Source organism: Aquarana catesbeiana, linkage group LG05, assembly GCF_042186555.1.
Source record: "Aquarana catesbeiana isolate 2022-GZ linkage group LG05, ASM4218655v1, whole genome shotgun sequence".
NCBI lineage: Eukaryota > Metazoa > Chordata > Amphibia > Anura > Ranidae > Aquarana > Aquarana catesbeiana.
The window spans coordinates 245,901,196-245,922,755 of record NC_133328.1 but is presented as its reverse complement, the minus strand read 5'-3'; the positions used below and the strand labels follow the sequence as shown (position 1 = coordinate 245,922,755).

The 21,560-nt window shown below is 43.9% G+C and overlaps 1 protein-coding gene across 1 annotated transcript in view; it reads right to left on the bottom strand.

Moving 5' to 3' along the window:
* Positions 1-21,560, bottom strand: part of SACM1L (SAC1 like phosphatidylinositide phosphatase) — a 281,982-nt gene that overhangs the window by 78,635 nt on the left and 181,787 nt on the right. The window contains exons 13-14 of the mRNA XM_073630675.1: positions 16,163-16,261; positions 11,686-11,824 (exon numbers count right to left, since the gene is read on the bottom strand). Of these exons, the coding sequence (XP_073486776.1) occupies positions 11,686-11,824; positions 16,163-16,261 (238 nt within the window). The remainder of the gene's footprint in view (positions 1-11,685; positions 11,825-16,162; positions 16,262-21,560) is intronic.

Sequence of the window (21,560 nt, the reverse complement as noted above, 5' to 3'; positions counted from 1 at the left end):
CGGATGGCAGCATAGAGAGGGAGCTCTGCTCTTCCCGCAGCCCTTCAGTCACACACTGACTGCTCAAATCCGGATCATGGGCAAACCGAACCAGTCTCAGTCTGGTACACCGGCCAGGAGCTCGTCCACGGTCCCGCGATGACACAGCATACCGGACCTTTTAAGGTCCCAGCATCAGTCAGCTCGGAGCTCCGATACCTCCCAACGACCACGAGGATAACTACAGCGAAGACTCACAGGCAGCATCAGATGATATGGTAAGACACCGCTCTCCTCCCGACCAGTCCCTGACAAACGCTGATATGTCAGCATTTGTTGCTGACATAAAGAATACCTTCTCCTCTGCTGTTACGGAGCTAAAAGCAGATATGCTGGCCCTGAATGAAAGGGCTCATAATGCCAAACACCTAGGGCAAAAGAGGGACAAAGCGATCGCCAGATTAGAATTTGTCTCTGATGCCCATACAGCCCAACTAATAGCAGTTAATCGTCACCTGGAAGATTTGGTAGGAGGCACAACATTAGGGTGAGGGGGGTGCCGGATACAATCTCACCTGAGCAAATTGTCCCAGCTCTGACCTCCATAGTCAAGAACCTGCTGGAGAGGCCTGTGGACACTACCATTGATTTTGAGCGAGCATTTCGGTTGTTTGGATGTTACCTAGGCGGGCACTTGAACATTGCTCTTTGTTTCTTTCTGCCATTCCAATTCTTCAAAGTACAATCACATTGGCTCGAGGATTCACTGGGCTCTCTGTCACGGCTTTTACCATCATCCCTTATAGGGGTTCACTGGTACACAGACGGAACCAGGGCTGGTGCTAGACTAATTTGCACCCTAGGCAAGACCAGCTACTTGCCGCCCCCCCCCCAAAAAAAATTACATTTTTAAAATACAGGCCACTACAGTGTGGGTGAACAGGGTCTTAGGTAGAAATGCAACTGCATATGTGGTGTCACTAAAAAAATAAATGTCTCTGCATTGATAGTGTCGCTGGAAGGACAAATGTCCTTGTACTGCGCTGTAGAAGATATTGGTGCTATATAGACATTCATATGGGAAGAGTGGGGAAGGCTCCTGCTGTACTTGTACATAGCCACAGTCAGTGTTGAAACTATACTTGGTGCAGTAGAATGGGGATGGATGGTGGACAGATAAAGGGGAGCCGTTCCCACCCTTTTTTTATGCCATCCCCCTCCATGTACACACTGCTCCCTGGTCATAAATATCTCTCACGGCCTGTATGTAGGCATTTCTTTACACAGTACCGGGGGGCAAGCAGGAAGGAACAGTGCAGGGGGGGCACAGTACATGAGGCAGGGGGGAATAATACATGGAGCATGGGTACAGGGGGCACAGTACAAGAGGGCACAGTACAGGGGGCACAATATAGGGGGGCACAGTACAGGGGGGGGAAGTACAGTACAGGAGGGCACAGTACAAGAGGGCACAGTACAAGAGGGCACAGTACAAGAGGGCACAATATAGCGGGGCACAGTACAGGGGGCACCGTAAAGGAGGGCACAGTACAGGAGGGCACAGTACAGGAGGGCACAGTACAGGAGGGCACAGTGCAAGGGGCACAGTACAGGGGGCACAGTACAGGGGGCACAGTACAGGGGGCACAGTACAAGAGGGCACAATATAGCGGGGCACAGTACAGGGGGCACCGTAAAGGAGGGCACAGTACAGGAGGGCACAGTACAGGAGGGCACAGTACAGGAGGGCACAGTACAGGAGGGCACAGTACAGGAGGGCACAGTGCAAGGGGCACAGTACAAGAGGGCACAATATAGCGGGGCACAGTACAGGGGGCACCGTAAAGGAGGGCACAGTACAGGAGGGCACAGTACAGGAGGGCACAGTACAGGAGGGCACAGTACAGGAGGGCACAGTACAGGAGGGCACAGTGCAAGGGGCACAGTACAGAGGGCACAGTACAGGAGGGCACAGTGCAAGGGGGCACAGTGCAGGGGGCACAGTACAGGAGGGCACAGTACAGGAGGGCACAGTACAGGGGGGCACAGTACAGGGGGGCACAGTACAGGGGGGCACAGTACAGGGGGGCACAGTACAGGGGGCACAGTACAGGAGGGCACAGTACAGGAGGGCACAGTACAGGAGGGCACAGTACAGGAGGGCACAGTACAGGAGGGCACAATACAGGGGGCACAATACAGGAGGGCACACTACAAGGGGCACAGTACAGGGGGGACAGTACAGAGGGCACAGTACAGGAGGTGGTACAGAGCTCTGTGACCTGGAAAGGGCATAGTATCCAGGAGTAAAGTGTCAGGCTTACCGTGACCATCTGAAGATCAAAGCCATCCATGACTCCTGTGTGTAGCTCCAGGTGATCTGACTGCTCTTCTAAGTGAAGGGGAGAGATATCCGCTCACCCTGGCCGGTATGTTCTTTGCAGGCAGTGTGGGGAGTGGACCCCTCTCTGCGTGCACTGCACTTTGAGCTGCATGGGGCAGCGGGAAAATGCCAGGCTCCAGAGATGTTTAAACACAGGGTCCGCCCCGGAGTGTCATCAGACGGAACTCTAAGCATGCCCCTCTCCAAGCTCAGCTGATGAAGAACGGCTGGCTGTTAAACTGTGCACGTGCAGTTTGTATTTGCCAGCGCCCAGGGGAACTGTCATTATTACTGACAGGCAGCTCCCCCCATGTTTAAAGTCTGCGGGGTGAAAGTTCAGGGGCTCTCCATGCACCTCGGGCCCTTGCCCATGCATTAAGGCGGCCCTGCCTCCTCGGTGTCTCCTCTCCCTCCCAGTCTCTGGGTGTCTGCCTCTCTTCAGTGTCAGTCTCCAGGTCTCCTGCGGGTTACGCTCCCTGCTCTCCTGGCTCCTCATGCCGTTCACATCGGAGCCATCCCTGGCTTGATTCTTGGGGTACAGCTCGGGTGCTGACAAGCGCAGAGAAGGGGTGAAGCTAACTGGCAGTCTGGCACAGAACGCCTCCTTCCTTCTGCACCAAGACCTGTGCCATGTCCCCTTCCCCCGCCCCGGGATATGTATCTGCTGGCCCCTTCCCCCTCCCAGAGGAAGATGGTGTACTGGAACTCCCTGACCCTGGAGAAGAAGAAGCTGGTGTTGGGGGAAAGCCAGCTGGAGCAATGTCTGGAGGAGAGGAGACCGACACCTTCCTCCCGCACCCCGGACTATGGAAAACGAGGCACTGACAAGCTCCCGTGCAGTCTCCTTCCAGCAGAGAGTAGGGAAACCAGCGGTCGTGGCAGCGCCCTAGGCGGGAGAGCGCCCTAGGCGGCTGCCTGGTCCGCCTAGTGGTAGCACCGGCCCTGGACGGAACGTATAATCGATCTACATATATTGTTTGGCAGCTATCCATGCATTATTGCTGTACCCTCTAGATGTGTACATGCTGCCTCTATGCCCCCCCCCGGGGTTGTGCGGGATGCAGCATGTGCACATTCTCTAATATTCTTAAAGCTTGGTTGCCTTTTCTAGAATTTTTCTTTTTATATATAAAGTTATGCTTACATAGGTCAGTGTTAGAGTTACCTATTTGTAATATGTTTTATTAGGCTGCGGGAGGGAGCCGTTTCCCATCTTTCATATAGGCAAATTACCTGACTCCCTAATTAATCCGCCAGTTTCTCCCACGTACCCCACACTGTGCCCTACCTTCGGGTGCCTCCACTGTGTTTTTCTCCTTTTGCCTAGTTTCTCCCCCATTTCTTACCACCCATGGGGCCCTAAGGTGGGCACAACTAGAAGAGCCCCTCTACGTTTAGTAGACGTGTGCTCGTTGTTACATTCGTACTTAATCCTCCTGTTTAATCAGGGACACCCCCCCCACCCCCCCATATTCCTTCCCTTCCTTTTGTGTCCTCCCCCCACCCTTTTTTTTTTTTTTTTTTTGAGTAAAGGCCCTTGTTATCCTGCTTACACTCAATTGAGCAGGAATGGCATACTCTTCTCTGGGCAGATGCCCCATGCTGATTTCACACAATCTTAGGGGCCTTAACATACCAGAAAGACGGATATCCCTTTTAAGGGAACTGAAAAAGGCACAACCTGCCTTTGTGTTCATACAAGAGACACACTTTCACACTCAATCAGTGCCAAGACTGTTTGACAGACATTTTCCAGAAGTGTTCCATGCGCCAAACCCAGATGATAAATCTAAGGGAGTGTTGATTTTGTTGCATAAACATGCAAACTTTAAGGTGACTCAGCAATATGCAGACCCCCAGGGACTATTTTTATTCCTGAAGGGGACTTGGCATAATAGACAGATTACCCTTGCAAATGCCTATTTTAATAACTCGGGACATCTGGCATTTTGCCGCCGCTTTGTGGATGAACTAAAAAGCTTTGCCACTGGTTGTATCATACTGGGCGGGGATTTTAATATCCCTTTGCTTCCCCTGCAGGGTACCGCCAATGGCAAATCTAGTATCTCATATTCTATTTTACAGAAAATTAAGACAGCTAAACTCCGACCTTGGTTGATGCTTGGCACCTGGTACACCCAACAAGTAAAGACTTTACTTATTACTCATCTTTACTTAAAAAACACTCGCGTATTAATTATATTTTCATCACTCAACGTGATCTACCCTTGCTACATGCAGCCAACATAGGCATACAAACATTCTCGGACCATTGCCCGGTGTCGATCATTCTGACACAGACTGACAAACCCCACAAAACTGTAGATGGAGACTAAACCCTACGCTACTATCTGACCCAACCACCTGTCCACAAATTGCCGCAGCACTTAAAATGTATTTCCAACTTAATGAAACAGAGGACATGTCACCCATGACAATTTGCGAAGCTCGTTAAGTGTGTCATACGTGGCGAACTTATCTGCTTGGGCACCCATAAGAAAAAGGAGGCCAACAAAGACATTGCGTCGCTGGCAGAAAAAATTGCATTATCAGAAACTCAACATAAGCAATCTTGCGCAAAAGCCACCTCTTTGGAATCACTAGAAACTAGGGAACGATTAAACTCCTTGCTCAATCTTAAAGAGAAACGCATCCTTTATTTTAGGAAAGGCTTCTATTATGAACATAGAGACAAATGTGGCAAATTTCTAGCAAAAGCGCTCAAAGAAATAACCCACGCTCAATCTATTTTATCCATTAAAAACTCAGAAGGTCAAGCACTACACAAAACGGATCAAATCGCATCACAATTTCAGACCTTCTATATGAAGCTCTATAATCTGCCCTCGCCCCACAAACCCCCAGATTTCCAGGGCATTAGAGAACACATTTCGCATAATTATATTGAGGAGAGCGGAATGCCCACTTTAACCCTGCCTGAGTGTGAATCTTTAGAATCACCTATCACAGAGGACAAGCTTTTATTGGCTATTAAGGTTCTCAAAATGGGTAAGAGCCTGGGCCCTGACGGGTTCACGGCCCATTATTATAAAACCTTTACTGACATCTTAAAGGCTCCCCTCCTTCGCGCCCTCAATCACCTCAAGACCTCACCATCTACATCAAATACGTTCACGTCGCAACATGTCGCATTGCTTCCCAAACCGACTAAAGATCTCACGGACTGTTCAAGCTATAGGCCAATCTCGCTATTGAATCTGGACCTAAAACTTCTGGCCAAAATTCTGGCCACTAGGCTGACATCCTTTCTCCCAAATCTTATTAGGCTGGAACAGGTGGGATTCATGCCGGGAACAGAAGCACATGACAATGACCCTCAACCTGATCCATTGCGCACAAAGAGAATCGAAGGCCTTCTCCTGTCAACTGACGCGGAGAAGGCCTTCGACCGTGTGGCCTGGGACTATCTATTTGCTACCTGTAGACACATTAGCCTAGGATCGCACATGATGACATAGATAGCGGCTTTATATCACAAACCACAGGCGCGGCTTAAAATAAATGGTACCCTCTTGGAGGCAGTAGATATCAACTATGGCACGAGGCAGGGTTGCCCCCCATCCCCTCTTTTGTTTATTTTGTCCTTAGAGCCCTTTATTCATTTAATTAAGGGAAACCTCGCTTTCACAGCCACAAGTTTCAATCCCAAACTTGATCAAGGCCTTTAAACTTTTTGGCTACATATCCAATATGAAAATAAATCACACCAAGTCAGAAGCCCTCAACCCCACGGTACCACCTGACATACTAGCCAGAGCACATACCTCTTGCTTGTTCAAGTCGGTACCTTTATCAATCACATATTTGGGAATAAAACTTACTGGCAACCTAGCAGACATCTATAACGCTAATTTTCCTCCAATGTGAAACAACTTACAAACGGACCTTAAGGGTTGGACATCTAAACCCTTTTCATGGTTTGGCAGGGCTGCCATACTTAAGATGGTAATACTGCCTAGAATTCTATACCATTTCCATACCCTGTCCATACCAATCTCCTGTCAATTTTAAACAACTCCAGACTAACATGTGCACCTTTATCTAGATGGGGAAAAAAACACGCATAAAACTTGATACCCTTACAAAATCGAAGGAGGAGGGGGGTATAGGACTCCCTGGCTTCAAACTTTACTACTTTGGGATACATTTAGCCAGGATCCTGGATTGGAATTGCCATAGGGAGCGGAAAGACTGGGTCTCCTTGGAGGAGGAATTGTCTACACTGCACCGGAGATTCCTCCCCTGGATTCCCTGGAAGAAACTGCCGCACAATCTGCAACATCACCCACTTGTGGGAGTGACATTGAAAACATTCCACGCGATAACAAGATGCTACAAACTGTCTTCATCCCCAGGCCCCCTCATACCCATCACCCGCAATCCAGGTTTCCCTCCCGGGATGGATTTACAATTATCCTTACCCACTGCCCCTTTTAATAATGCACTGTGTTGATGCTAACAAGCTAAAACCTTTTGCCTCTCTGAAGCAAGATTTGAGCTCCCAAAACGATTTCTCATACTGGACTTATCGCCAAGTACACAACTATATTCACACTTCTCCTGCCAAACAACAGCTAATCAGACACACCACCCCCTTTGAACAGGTCTGCCTCTCTGGAACCCCGGTAGCCAAATCTACCTCCCTAATTTAATCTTGGCTTCAGGAGGACAGAGGTGGGGAGACCCACGGAGCATGAGCACAGTTGGAAAAAGCTCTTGAAGCAAACTTTACAGACAAACAGCGGCGACAAGCCTCAATTTTCGCACGCAAATGTTCCATTGGTACAAGATAGCAAGAAATGTCTTATAAGCTATTAACGCATTGGTACACCACACCGGTTAAGGTTAAAAAGTGGTACCCACTGTCCTCGGACTCTTGTTGGAGATGTGAGCAAGCTCAGGGCACGTTACTACACATCTGGTGGGACTGTCCCCTACTGAGACCCTTCTGGAATAAGGTGTGTGAACTGATTAGACTCATCACAGACACAAAAATCCCTCTCACACCCATGTGCTGCATATTGCATATTGCGGATTGCTCCATCTGACGTTACAAAAAGTCTTTGACAAGATACTTGTGGAATGCAGCAAAAATCCGGATTCCCAGGCACTGGAAATCGAAGGACATTCCTTCCATATCCGAATGGCTTAACTACATAGGAGATATTTATCACATGGAGGAAACAGTAGCCATTGCTAGGGAATCCTTTGAAAGATTTAACAAACTATGGTCTCCCTGGGTGGTGTTCCGGTATTCTGACCAATATTTACAACTTGATACTGGTTAAAATCATCATTGTAGCTTGGATCACTACTCTTCACCACCTCTAGTAGGTTGGAACACTGACTGAAAGTTCACCACTGTAGAAGATTGATGTCATTGTTCCTTTTATAGGCACTAACTATATTCATATTCGCTCTATTGACAAATCCGTCATTAGGCTCTCTTACCAAGGACCTTTTATCAAGGACCCTTAATTTTTATTTTTTTTTTTTGTATGGCTCATCGTACTGGTCCAGGGCCCAGATAAGCCAACAAGACTAAAGTATTAGATCGCAGGTCTTGTTGTGATCCAAGGTCAGGGTGCGGCTAGAGACTAGCTACCATTTCATTGTATATATTTATGTTTTTTTTTTAATTGTTTTGTTTTCCTTTCTTGTCTTGAAAAGTTCATGATTGTTTATGCTCAATGTACTGATTTACTGTACTCACGTACACTTTGAACTCTGTAAACCATCCTTTCCTTAATAAAAACGTTGACAAAATAACTTTCAATATTAATTTGTAATCCTATGCTGTTCCCTTGTGGAAGTTATGCACGCAGGTTCGATCGTGAGTTTGATGTCACTTGTGACATGAAAGGCATTCCTACACCCACTTTCTAGGGGTAATATAGAGGAGAGACACATAGCCCGGGGAATTGGAGAGGAGATCTTGAGAGCTGGAGACGGAAAGGAAGGGAGAGCAGACGGAAAAATGTAGGAGTGGTAGATCTTCTTTGGGAATACCCAGCTGATATCTCTCAAAACAAAAGTTTATTAGATCTCCGGTAAAGTATTAATTTTCTATTTTATCTTTTGGTATTAAATTATTTAGCATATACATTACTAAACCAACTGCAGTATGAAATGATTCTGTTTCAAATTTAGAGAAATACACATTGTCTTATATCTCAACAAAAACTGACTTTAACGTCTTATCATTGGTTTTGTTATGATATATGTTTAAACATAAAATTCATTAGAGAATTATCTTTACCGAAAATAAATCTTGATTAAATTATCAAGCTCTGTGCACAGTATACAGTGGGCCACCAATTGTGTAAATTCTCCCACTCTCATTCTCCCAAAAGATGAGAGAGGCCTGTAATTGTCATCATAGGTATACCTCAACTATCAGAGACAAAATGTGGAAACAAATCCAGACAATCACATTGTCTGATTTTTGAAAGAACTTATTTGCAAATTATGGTGGAAAATAAGTATTCGGTCAATATCAAAAGTTCATCTCAATACTTTGTTATATATCCTTTGTTGGCAATGACAGAGGTCAAACGTTTTCTGTAAGTCTTCACAAGGTTGTCACACACTATTGCTGGTATGTTGGCCCATTCCTCCATGCAGATCTCCACTACAGCAGTGATGTTTTGGGGCTGTCGCTGGGCAACACGGACTTTCAACTCCCTCCAAAGGTTTTCTATGGGGTCGAGATCTGAAAACTGGCTAGGCCACACCAGGACCTTGAAATGCTTCTTATGAAGCCACTCCTTCATTGCCCGGGTGGTGTGTTTGGGATCATTGTCATGCTGAAAGACCCAGCCACGTTTCATCTTCAATGCCCTTGCTGATGGGAGGAGGTTTGCACTCAAAATCTCACAATACATGGCCCCATTCATTCTTTCGTGTACATGGATCAGTTATCCTGTTCCCTTTGCAGAGAAACAGCCCTAAAGCATGATGTTGCCACCCCCATGCTTCACAGTAGGTATGGTGTTCTTTGGTTGCAACTCAGAATTCTCTCTCCTCTAAACATGACGAGTTGTGTTTCATGGATTTTTGCTTACCATTCTTATGATCATTTTGACCCCACGGGGTGAGATCTTGCGTGGAGCCCCAGATCGAGGGAGATTATCAGTGGTCTTGTATGTCTTCCATTTTCTAATTATTGCTCCCACAGTTGATTTCTTCACACCAAGCTGCTTGCCTATTGCAGATTCAGTCTTCCCAGCCTGGTGCAGGTCTACAATTTTGTTTCTGGTGTCCTTCGACAGCTCTTTGGTCTTCACCATAGTGGAGTTTGGAGTGTGACTGTTGTGGACAGGTGTCTTTTATACTGATAACAAGTTCAAACAGGTGTCATTAATGCAGGTAATGAGTGGAGGACAGAGAAGCCTCTTAAAGAAGAAGATACAGGTCTGTGAGTGCCAGAAATCTTGCTTGTTTGTAGGTGACCAAATACTTATTTTCCACCATAATTTGCAAATAAATTATTTCAAAAATCAGACAATGTAATTGTCTGGATTTGTTTCCACATTTTGTCTCTCATAGTTGAGTTATACCTATGATGACAATTACAGACCTCTCTCATCTTTTTAAGGGGGAGAACTTGCACAATTGGTGGCTGACTAAATACTTTTTTGCCCCACCGTAACATTTTGTCTGTGCATTTTTAAAGTGTAAGCTTGAAGGTCTTTGTTTTGAGAAGAAATCACATGTGTTAAATTCAACACCTAGTTTGTTTTCATAAGTCTGTAAAGCCACAGAAAGCCATTTACTAAGCTGTCATGAAGTATTGAGATTGGTATTTTGTAACAAGAGCTTGTGGTAAAATTTCTCATCATTTGTACCACCCATATGGTTGATATTTGAAGTTATATCTTTGTGTTATCACCAAATATATTTGATATTATTTTACACGGAATTTCTAGTTAATAAATATATATATTTTAGCACATCGCTGTATTCACTCTGGTCTTCAAACTAGCATGGATAAACAAACTTGAATTATTTGGTTGATTTATGGAAAGACGTAAGAATCTCCTAAACCATAGATTTTTGCATAATTCCATAAATATAATACTGTTAATATTTCAATATAAACTTCTGACCCTACTAAAAGCACGTTTTTACAGCCATTTTTTCCTGGCGTTGGTGGTGGCTTTACAGCTCGTTTTTTTTTTTTTTCTAACGCCCTGTGTGCATGAGACCAAAGGGTTTTAGTACTCATCGTAAAATCTTTTTCTTCAAGTCTTTTCTTCACATGAAGCCTTAACCTTCAGATTTTATTGCTTCTATAGGAGGATTAAACAATGAGCAAAAAAAAGTTTTAGGGCAGCCCAGTGTAACACCCCCCCCCCCCCCCCCCCCCAATTACCAGCAAGCCTCCATTTTTTCAGTCAGGACCAGTGGGTTCTTAATTGACTCCAAGAAAAGTATTATATGTAAATACAGACAAACAGAAGAAAAACTTGTTACATGGTTCCCTGTAGGAAGCTTATGATATGTGTAAAGGTGGAACCTCTGTGTGTACATAGCGGATATGTATACATTTTTGAATTTTGCAAAAGTGTTTTGAGGGCAATAAACAGCATAAAATAAGAATTGAATCTATCTGGCAATCAGCTATACACAAACTTGAATACAAATTTACTTGCCAAAGCATTTGTACAACTAACCATGTGAATTACATAGCTCTGCTCAACCACACAGCAAGTAATTTACCTACCTCCTGGTTCAGCTTTACTGCTTTGTATATCATCTGCTTGCTAACATGCTGGAGATGGAGTAGTGACCTAGGAAGTGGAATTGCTGATATAAGTGCGTCACAAGCCAGGCTGTGCAGTGTAGCAGATGTGTGTGTAAATCACAAAACTGGCTCTACAGTATTGCAAACCCTTTGACAGTAAACTTCATAAATTGCATTTAATTATTTGTCTGGAGTGCTACTTTAAAAGCTGTATCATAATTTAGACTTTGCTACAGAAAAAAGAAGTTGCAAAGTCATTTTGACTTTGCTTATATCAAATATTTTAAAATAGCAATATTGTTACTTTTCAAAGATAAAATATACACAGCTATGAGAGATGAATACATGCACATGAAGATCACAGTATACAATTTTGATTCAACAACTGCTAGGGAGTCACCTATGTTTGCTACGTAATAACACTCATACATGTGATCTATGTGTATTAGATCTGCTAGACATTTTGAAATTCTAGCACTTCTTTAGCATATATTCCACATAGCTACAAACATTTTTCTAAAAACTAAATTGAAAGTAAAAGAAAAGACAAACATACTTGTAATTGTGCTTGAAGAGAACGGTGTGCCAAGAGACTCTGGATAACATTCGTACGATCCAAGCAGTCCATACAGTTGCTTCTGAATACTCCATCTTGCTGCAATAACACCTTCCCTTCCGAGTCCACTAAAAAGTAGCTTCAAGGAAAACAGATACCTAAATAAAACATTACAATCTCCATACTGTTTGCACATTTACATTTGCAGGACCAGATATAAAAAAGTACATACAGTAAAGCCCAATTGTAGTGCACATTACGGCATTCATTTTTACATGTATTATTAAACATTAAAAACACGTCAATACATATTTTTTTTCTCACGAATTCTAATATAGGTGAGTACATTTCAAAATTGCACTTCCCTATGTAATATACTGCAGAAAAACACATCTATTATCATGTAATCACATTTGTTTCTAATGCAGGGGTACACATCTAGATGGACTGTCTTTTTTTTTCAACCAAACTATGGAAATATGTAACATCCAGCTAACACAATGTATAATTCCAGCCTCCTGGCTATCAGTCTGATAACTTTGCTTACTCACACAGTCAGAGAATACTCTAGGCCTCTGCCACACTTCTGGACTGCTCGCTCTAAGAAGGTCTGACCTCCTGCTTGTTCTAAGTCAAAAGACACATATGGACATACTCACTCAGTAGTGTGAGGTGTTAAACCGTAAATACACCTAGGGTACTAGAGGGTACCTGTGGTGCTAGAGGGTTGTAACAACCAGTTGATGAATAATATCCTCTGTTAAATCTGCCTATCAAACCCCTGCTTTTATCATAGCCTGCATGCTTGTTGCAGGTCAGTGAATCAAATATTGAAGCCAGAGGGTCAGCATAGAAGTCAAGCACCAGCATTTTCAGAAGGGATCAACACCTGAAGCCACCTTTCCTTTATGTAATGAGGCGATTGGAAACAAAAGAAAAAAGATGCCGCGTGTGCTTTGAGCAACTAGGTAATATTATTAGACAGCATATCAAGTGCAAAAGCTTACAGTAACAAAAACTTGGAAATCAGTGCTTGTTCACAAAGGTTTCTACAATGCTGCATTTAGATGTGTACAGTATATAATTTTGTACACATCTAAACGCAACTATACAGTAAACAACGAGGCCATACACACAGTTAACGCTACAAGTAAAGCTAAGTGCTGTGTTTAGCTAAATTTCTTTATTCGCAAGTATGCACAAAAATGAGTGTAAATGCATGTAAATGCATGCATAAGTCAACAGAACTGCACACGTCTAAATAAGATTACTTTAGACATGTATTTTACGCTGGATCTTCTGCTAGCCCTGCCAGCAAAAACCCGCATTCCATGCAGAAAATACACATATGCCCAAGTAAATGAAGCCTACAAACGTATCCTGAAATAAATGTTTATTAAAGTCAGTGGGTAAACCACCACAAAGATTCTCATCCTACAAAAAGCCAAAACAGTGGAAAGATAATTTGGAGATGGATAAAAGGCAGATCATTCACATGATTTGCAATACAGCTAATTGAGAAATACATTTAGGAGAACATCGTTATAGCTGTGATTGGTTCAAGATGAGTTAATGCTCTGTATTTTGGGAGAACATTTGCAAACTGCTGTGAAACAAAAACATCAAAGTACAAATGGTATTATTCAGAGAAAATAATTATTTGGTACAAAATAATTTAAAATTAAATTCTATTTTGCATAAAACGTATAAGATTTTACACGTCGTAACCATAAAGAGCACATTTAAATTCTCTTACAGCACCACTGAGGAATTGAGCTAGGATTCCAAACTAAGGTTTGGTGTGCACCTGGTTCACAAGCAGGTCCAATGCAACATGCGTTCACATATTTTCAAGTTTGAGTTTGGGGCTAGTGTGTATAACCACTTTAAGACCAGGCCTTTTCCGGAACTTTTTGTTTACAAGTTTACAGTGGGGACAGAAAGTATTCAGACCCCCTTAAATTTTTCACTCTTTGTTATATTGCAGCCATTTGCTAAAATCATTTAAGTTCATTTTTTTCCTCATTAATGTACACACAGCACCCCATATTGACAGAAAAACACAGAATTGTTGACATTTTTGCAGATTTATTAAAAAAGAAAAGTTGAAATATCACATGGTCCTAAGTATTCAGACCCATTGCTGTGACACTCAAATATTTAACTAAGGTGCTGTCCATTTCTTCTGATCATCCTTGAGATTGTTCTACCCTTCATTTGAGTCCAGCTGTGTTAGATTATACTGATTGGACTTGATTAGGAAAGCCACACACCTGTCTATATAAGACCTTACAGCTCACAGTGCATGTAAGAGCAAATGAGAATCATGAGGTCAAAGGAACTGTCTGAAGAGCTCAGAGACAGAACTGTGGCAAGGCACAGATCTGGCCAAGGTTACAAAAAAATTTCTGCTGCACTTAAGGTTCCTAAGAGCACAGTGGCCTCCATAATCCTTAAATGGAAGACATTTGGGACGACCAGAACCCTTCCTAGAGCTGGTCGTCCGGCCAAACTGAGCTATCGGGGGAGAAGAGCCTTGGTGAGAGAGGTAAAGAAGAACCCAAAGATCACTGTGGCTGAGCTCCAGAGATGCAGTCGGGAGATGGGAGAAAGTTGTAGAAAGTCAACCATCACTGCAGCCCTCCACCAGTCTGGGCTTTATGGCAGAGTGGCCCGACGGAAGTCTCTCCTCAGTGCAAGACACATGAAAGCCTGCATGGAGTTTGCTAAAACACACCTGAAGGACTCCAAGATGGTGAGAAATAAAATTCTTTGGTCTGATGAGACTGAGATAGAACTTTTTGGCCTTAATTCTAAGCGGTATGGGTGGAGAAAACCAGGCACTGCTCATCACCTGTCCAATACAGTCTTAACAGTGAAGCATGTGGGTGGCAGCATCATGCTGTGGGGGTGTTTTTCAGCTGCAGGGACAGGATGACTGGTTGCAATCGAGGGAAAGATGAATGCGGCCAAGTACAAGGATATCCTGGACGAAAACCTTCTCCAGAGTGCTCAGGACCTCAGACTGGGCCGAAGGTTTACCTCCCAACAAGTCAATGACCCTAAGCACACAGCTAAAATAACAAAGGAGTGGCTTCATAACAACTCCGTGACTGTTGAATGGCCCAGCCATAGCCCTGACTTAAACCCAATTAAGCATCTCTGGAGAGACCTAAAAATGGCTGTCCACCAACGTTTACCATCCAACCTGACAGAACTGGAGAGGATCTGCAAGGAGGAATGGCAGAGGATCCCCAAATCCAGGTGTGAAAAACTTGTTGCATCTTTCCCAAAAAGGCTCATGACTGTATTAGAGCAAAAAGGGGGCTTCTACTAAATACTGAGCAAAGGGTCTGAATACTTAGGACCATGTGATATTTCAGTTTTTCTTTTTTAATAAATCTGCAAAAATGTCAACAATTCTATGTTTTTCTGTCAATATGGGGTGCTGTGTGTACATTAACGAGGAAAAAAATGAACTTAAATGATTATAGCAAATGGCTGCAATATAACAAAGAGTTAAAAAAAAATTTAAGGCGGTCTGAAAACTTTCCGTCCCCACTGTAAAGCAGTATTTTTTTTGCTAGAAAGTTACTTAGAACCCCTAAATATAATAGATTTTTTTTTTTTTTTTTTTAGCAGAGACCATGGAGAAGAAAATGGCAATCGTTGCAATATTTTATGTCACACTGTATTTGCACAGCGGTCTTTCAAACAGATTTTTTTTTTTAATATTTTATTATATCTTTTCATGTAAGAACACTGAAGAAATTACACTTTGCTACAATGTAAAGTAGTAAATTGTATAACAGTGTAAATTGGCTGTCCCCTCAAAATAACTCAACACACAGCCTTTAAAGGGGTTGTAAAGTTATTTATTTATTTTTTTTTAAATAACAAACATGTTATACTTACCTTCACTGTGCAGCTCGTTCTGCACAGAGTGGCCCCGAACCTGGTCTTCTGGGGTCCCTCGGCGGCTGTTTCAGCTCCTCCCCGCAAGCATTTACCACCTTCATGCGAGCTCCCTCGCACGGTGGTGAGTGCTTGCGGGCGCGCTCCCGTGATACAGCCGGCGGCTATAGCCGCTCGCTGTATCACTCGGCCCCGCCCCCCGGCGCGCCGCGTCATCGGATGTGATTGACAGCAGCGCGAGCCAATGGCTGCGCTGCTTTCAATCCATCCACTGCAGCCAATCAGCGACCAGGCTGAGCTGCAATGAAGCTGACGAGGAGCGAAGATTCGAGGCGTCAGGTAAGTAAAACGGGGGGCCTGGGGGCGGCGGTACTGTCAAAAGTTTTTTCACCTTAATGCATAGAATGCATTAAGGTGAAAAAATTTTTACCTTTACAACCCCTTTAAAGATATAATAAAATATTTACAAAAATGTGAGGAGTGTACTCACTTTCGAGATACTGTATGATAAACATGCATTTCATTTCTTTCACAGTGTTAGTTTGGAAAAAATTCAACTTACCCAAAGTCATCTTGTATTTCAGCAACTTGATCTACCAAAATCTGCAAGCGGTCCCAACGCATTCTGCTGCATTCTTTATGGAAATCAAATGCATAATATCTGAAAAAATTATACAAAAAAAAATAGTGTTAAAATAAACACAATATAATAATTAAAAGAATCCTGTCACCAAAAAAAAAAAAAAAAAAAAAAGAATCAGGTAAAAGAGAAAATTTTTTTCCCCAAAATAATTTTTATATTGTTATTTTTGTAGTGTCCCCCCCAGCGCCCCCCCCCCCCACTTAACCTCTTGCCAGCCAGCTCACGCCGATATACGTCGGCAGAAGGGCACATACAGGCCGATTAACGTACCTATATATGTTGCCCTTTAAGTAGAGTTTTGCGGGCGCACACGCGCCTCGACCTCCGTGAGTGTGATCGCGGGTCAGGCGGACTCGACGTCCGCGGGGATACCCGCGATCGTCTCACGGAGAGGAAGACCGGGGAAATGCTGATGTAAACAGGCATTTCCCCATTCTGCCTAGTGACACTGACACTGATCATCGCTCCCTGTTAATCGGGAGTGGTGATCAGTGTCGTGTCACACATAGCCACGCCCCCCCCACAGTTAACCCCTTCACTGCCCCCTAGTGGTTAATCCCTTCACTGCCTGTCACATTTACACAGTAATCAATGCATTTTTAAATTGCACTGATCGCTGTATAAATGTAAATGGTCCCAAAATTGTGCCAAAAGTGTCTGATCTGTCCGCCATGTCGCAGTCATGATAAAAATCGCTGATCGCCGCCATGACTAGTAAAAAAAAAATTATTAATAAAAATGCCATAAAACTATCCCCTATTTTGTAGACACTATAACTTTTGCGCAAACCAATCAAACGCTTACTGCGATTTTTTTTACCAAAAATATGTATTAGAATACGTATCGGCCTAAACTGAGGAAAAAAAAGTTTTTTTATATATTTTTGGGGATATTTATTATAACAAAAAGTAAAAAATAATGCGTTTTTTCAAAATTGCCGCTATTTTTTTGTTTATAGCGCAAAAAATAAAAACTGCAGAGGTGATCAAATACCACCAAAAGAAAGCTCTATTTGTGGGGGAAAAAAGGACGTCAATGTTGTTTGGGAGCCACGTCGCACGACCGCGCAATTGTCAGTTAAAGCGGCGCAGTGTCGAATTGCAAAAAGTGCTTTGGTCTTTGGGCAGCCAAATGGTCCGGGGCTTAAGTGGTTAAGTGCCGCTGAATTTAAGTGCTTCTTTCCCAAACAGTACAGAGGCCGCCAGTCACCCAAGCAACAGTCCATTCACTCCAGTAAATAGTCTAGGGCAGTGGTTCTCAACTCCAGTCCTCGGGACCCACCAACAGGCCAGATTTTAAGTATTACCTTGGGGGAGATGCAGACTAGAATACTGCAATCACTGAGCAGCAAGTGATATCACCTGTGATGTATTTCAGCTATCTTGCAAACCTGGCCTGTTGGTGGGTCCTGAGGACCGGAGTTGAGAACCACTGGTCTAGGGGTTGTCTTTTTAAGATTTATTGATTGAAGAACTTTAAAATAATATCGGAGCATGGGATACTCCAAAAACAGGCAAGCAAATAAAAGTTAGTGGACAATCTTCTGCCGTACAGTGAATATGAATACTGAACAGTCTATTCCTTCACAGCTGAAGACCATGGAGTGGCAAAACACACTGGCATCTGTTTACCTTGTTCCAATGTATACTTGCTGGAACCCAATGCAATCTTTAGGACATTACATAGTCACATAGATCACTTTTAGGGTCTCTACTCACAAGTCACCAGAACAGCTGACTTCTTTCAGCTTCCCCTGGACACCAATCAATGAGAGAAACAATCCTTCTCCGGACCAGATCCCATGAAGAAAGCTTGCAGTCAGATCCTGGCTGCTTCTAGGTTCCACCACTGTAACTTCTAAAAACCTTGCAGAACAGCAATCCAATGTTTTAGCTGCCTCAGGGGCAACAGTAGCCCCCTAGGAACTCCCCTTCCAGGGTAAAAATCAATCTCTCCAGGCATTCAGCTGCCCAGCCACCATCTGGGCGCACCTCCCCAGGGATTGGCTAGGCCCTGATCAGTATTCAGACTGGTTATTCAAATTCCCCCTCCCAAAGCTCTAGAAGCTTCTTCTAGAGTCAGAGGGAAGCAATCAAACTCCCAGCCTGTGAAACCCTAAACAGACCAAACCAAATAATCTCTGCTCCCTTGATTACAGAAGTAGTGTCTAACTACTGCCTCTGCTGACCCATCATCTCTGTCCTCCTCATCCTAAATAAGCAGTTATGTAGCAGTCTAGGAGAAGGAAAGGGGACAGCTTTAAATCTGCTGATGCTGCTAACATCACATCCAAGATGGCATTGCCCAGCAATAGTCTCAGTGCTTCTGGATGTCTATACAAGTGAGTCTTTTACTGGTAAATGACACGCATATATGTTAAATGCACATATAATCTTAAAGAAAATAATTTTTCTTTTGAAGGTCTGGCGACAGGATCTCTTAAAAAGTGGTTCCCGCCTTTCCCCACAAAAGAACAAGATTAAGAAAAGATGGTAAGACAAAACCCAACTCAAACAGGAACAACCTTGTGGGCATAAAAGTGGGGGAAGGGCAGGGAGCTGTTGTGTTAAAGAACACCAACTCTGACCACCAATGGGGGGGGGGGGTTCAATAGCACTGTTACTGAGAACCAGGCGGCCGAGGGGGTTAATGACAGTGTCACTGTCTAATATTTGCATCCCGTTCTAAGAAATTAACTAGGTTATGAGTATTTACACCTATAGCAACTGCCTCTTTCCTTAAAGTGGATGTAAACCCCAAAAATAGGATTTTTAGAACAGCTTACCTGTAAAATCCTTTTCTTGGAGTACATCACGGGACACGGAGGCTCATAGTAATTAATAAGTGGGTTATATCTCACTTTTAGGTGCTGGACACTGGTATAATCAATTAGACAGGAAGTTTCCTCCCTATATAACCCCTCCCCTACAGGGAGTACCTCAGTTTTTGTAGCAAAGCAATAAGTGTCCCACAAGAGGAGCGGGAACTCTGTGTCCCGTGATGTACTCCAAGAAAAAGGATTTTACAGGTAAGCTGTTCTAAAAATCCTATTTTCTTTATCGTACATCACGGGACACAGAGGCTCATAGTAATTAATTACTAAGTGGGATGTCCTCCAGCAATGCCTACTGAGGGGAGGGAGACACAAATAAACGCAGACCGCCATCAGACGTGAGGACCTATACTGCTGCCTGCAGTACACTGCGCCAAAAGCGGCATCCTCTTGCCGTCTTACATTCACCTGATAGAAATTAGTGAACGTATGTATAGAAGTAGTGGCCTTGTAAATCTGAGTCATAAAGGCTTGGTAACGCACCGCCCACAAAGCACTTACTGCCCCGGTAAAGTGCACTCTAAGGAGAAAACCTTTTCTTCAAACCGCAAGCCTGAATAATAACTTGACGAATTAGCACTAAAACAATAATTAATTTAGATGCTATCTGCCCTACCCTGGGACCTCCAGGTAGTGCCAAAAACATTAGTTTTTCGTATCTGAGCAGTTGCTTCAGATAGGCCTTGACTGCTCTCACTACAACGAGAGAGTGCAACCATTTTAATAGCTGATTTGAATGCTTTGAATGGGCTGCCTGCCCATTCTTAGGGTCCTCTGGCAGCACAACAAACGTCAGATTCCCGTATCTTGAAACATTCAGATATACCTTTAACTGCTCTCACTATATTGAGAGGAATTAATAACTTTCCTTCCGCAGAACAATGTTCTGGTAAAAAGGAAGGTAAGAAACGTGTTGATTCAAATGACAGCTAGATCTTTTTAGGAAAAAGGCTGGGTGAGGATTTAACATCACCCTATCCTTAAGAATAATTACGTATGGCACTATGCAAAAGAAATCTGCCAACACTGAAACTCTTGCGGAGGCTACCGCAACGGAGAACACCAATTGCCCCATTTGGAGGATCAAAAGGATTATGATGCATCGGCCCAAGGAGCTGTCCTTGTACGCCGACAAAACTAGACTCAACCCTACTGCACAAGTGCGACCTAACTGGCGGATTTATACGCGTTGTCCCTTGTATAAAAGGCCCGGATCAAAGAATGCGAAGCAAGCGGCCTATGAAAAACAATGACAAAGGCCGAGATCTGACCCTTGATGGTATTCAAGGCTAGCTTCATTTTTACCCCCAACTGTAGGAAGGCAAGGATTCTACCCATGACATACCTCCGAGGATGCCATCTTTTGGTTTCACACCAGGAAACATAGGCCCTCGAGACCTTATAATAAATGGTCCTAGAGGCCCGCTTTCTTGAATTAATCAGGGCACTTAAAACTGAACCTGAAAGCCCGATTCTTTAAAATGTGGGCTTTAATAGACAGACCGTTACATTTAGCGATTGTAAGCCCGATGGAATACCAGCCCTTTGCGAAAGGACTAGTCTGGACTAGATGGAAGAGTCCACGGTTTCCCTACTGCCAACCTTACGATCTCTGCATACCAGGATCTTCTGGGCCATGCCAGGCTAGTAGTATTACCGGCTTCCCTTCCACTTTGATCCTGCGTAGAAGCTGCGGAAGCAGCTGAACTGGGGAGAACGTATAAATCAGTGAAAAACTGTCCCACGGGGACGCCCAAAATTCTTATCTGGTCAGAAAAAAGTCAGGGTGCAGAGGCCATTCTCCTGGAAACAATAGTTGACGGCTCCAGAGAGGTGCCTGTCAATTCTCCATTTCACGATATGAAGATTGTCAATAGGCAAGGTACAAGTTCCTATGCCCAAACCAGAACATGGCCCACTTCCCTCTGGCTGCGTGACTTCTAGTGCCTCCTTGGTAACTGAAGTAAATTACTGATGTGGCATTGTCGGATCGTACCTTGACAGAACAATCCTATAATCTAAACGCCCAGGCCATTAAGCCAGACCTGCCATTGGAAGCTCTAGAATGTCGACAGTCAAGGCTCTCTGAGCTTGACCACTTTTCCTGGGCAGTTGTCTCCTTCAGGACTGGTCTCCATCCCTAAAGGCAGCCTTTGTTGCCACCACCTCCCAGGTAATCGGCATGAAGGATCTTCCTTTCTGCCATCTTGCTGAGGTTCCGGCGTATCCCTGGGACCAGACCCTTTGGATAATGCCTAGGTTAGGATCTACTTGTTCCAGGCAGACAGAATAATGTTTATAGCAGCCTTGAACGAAACTGAGCATAGGGAACCGCTTTGAATTAAGCCATCTTCTCTAGCACCTTAGCAAAAGGTAAATGTAAGGAACTCTTCCTTGCCTTGACCCCTTTTTTGGGCTGAGTCCCAAACACTCCAAGCTCCTTACCGACCGTAAGAAAGTACCTTTAGACTAGAATCCCAACCC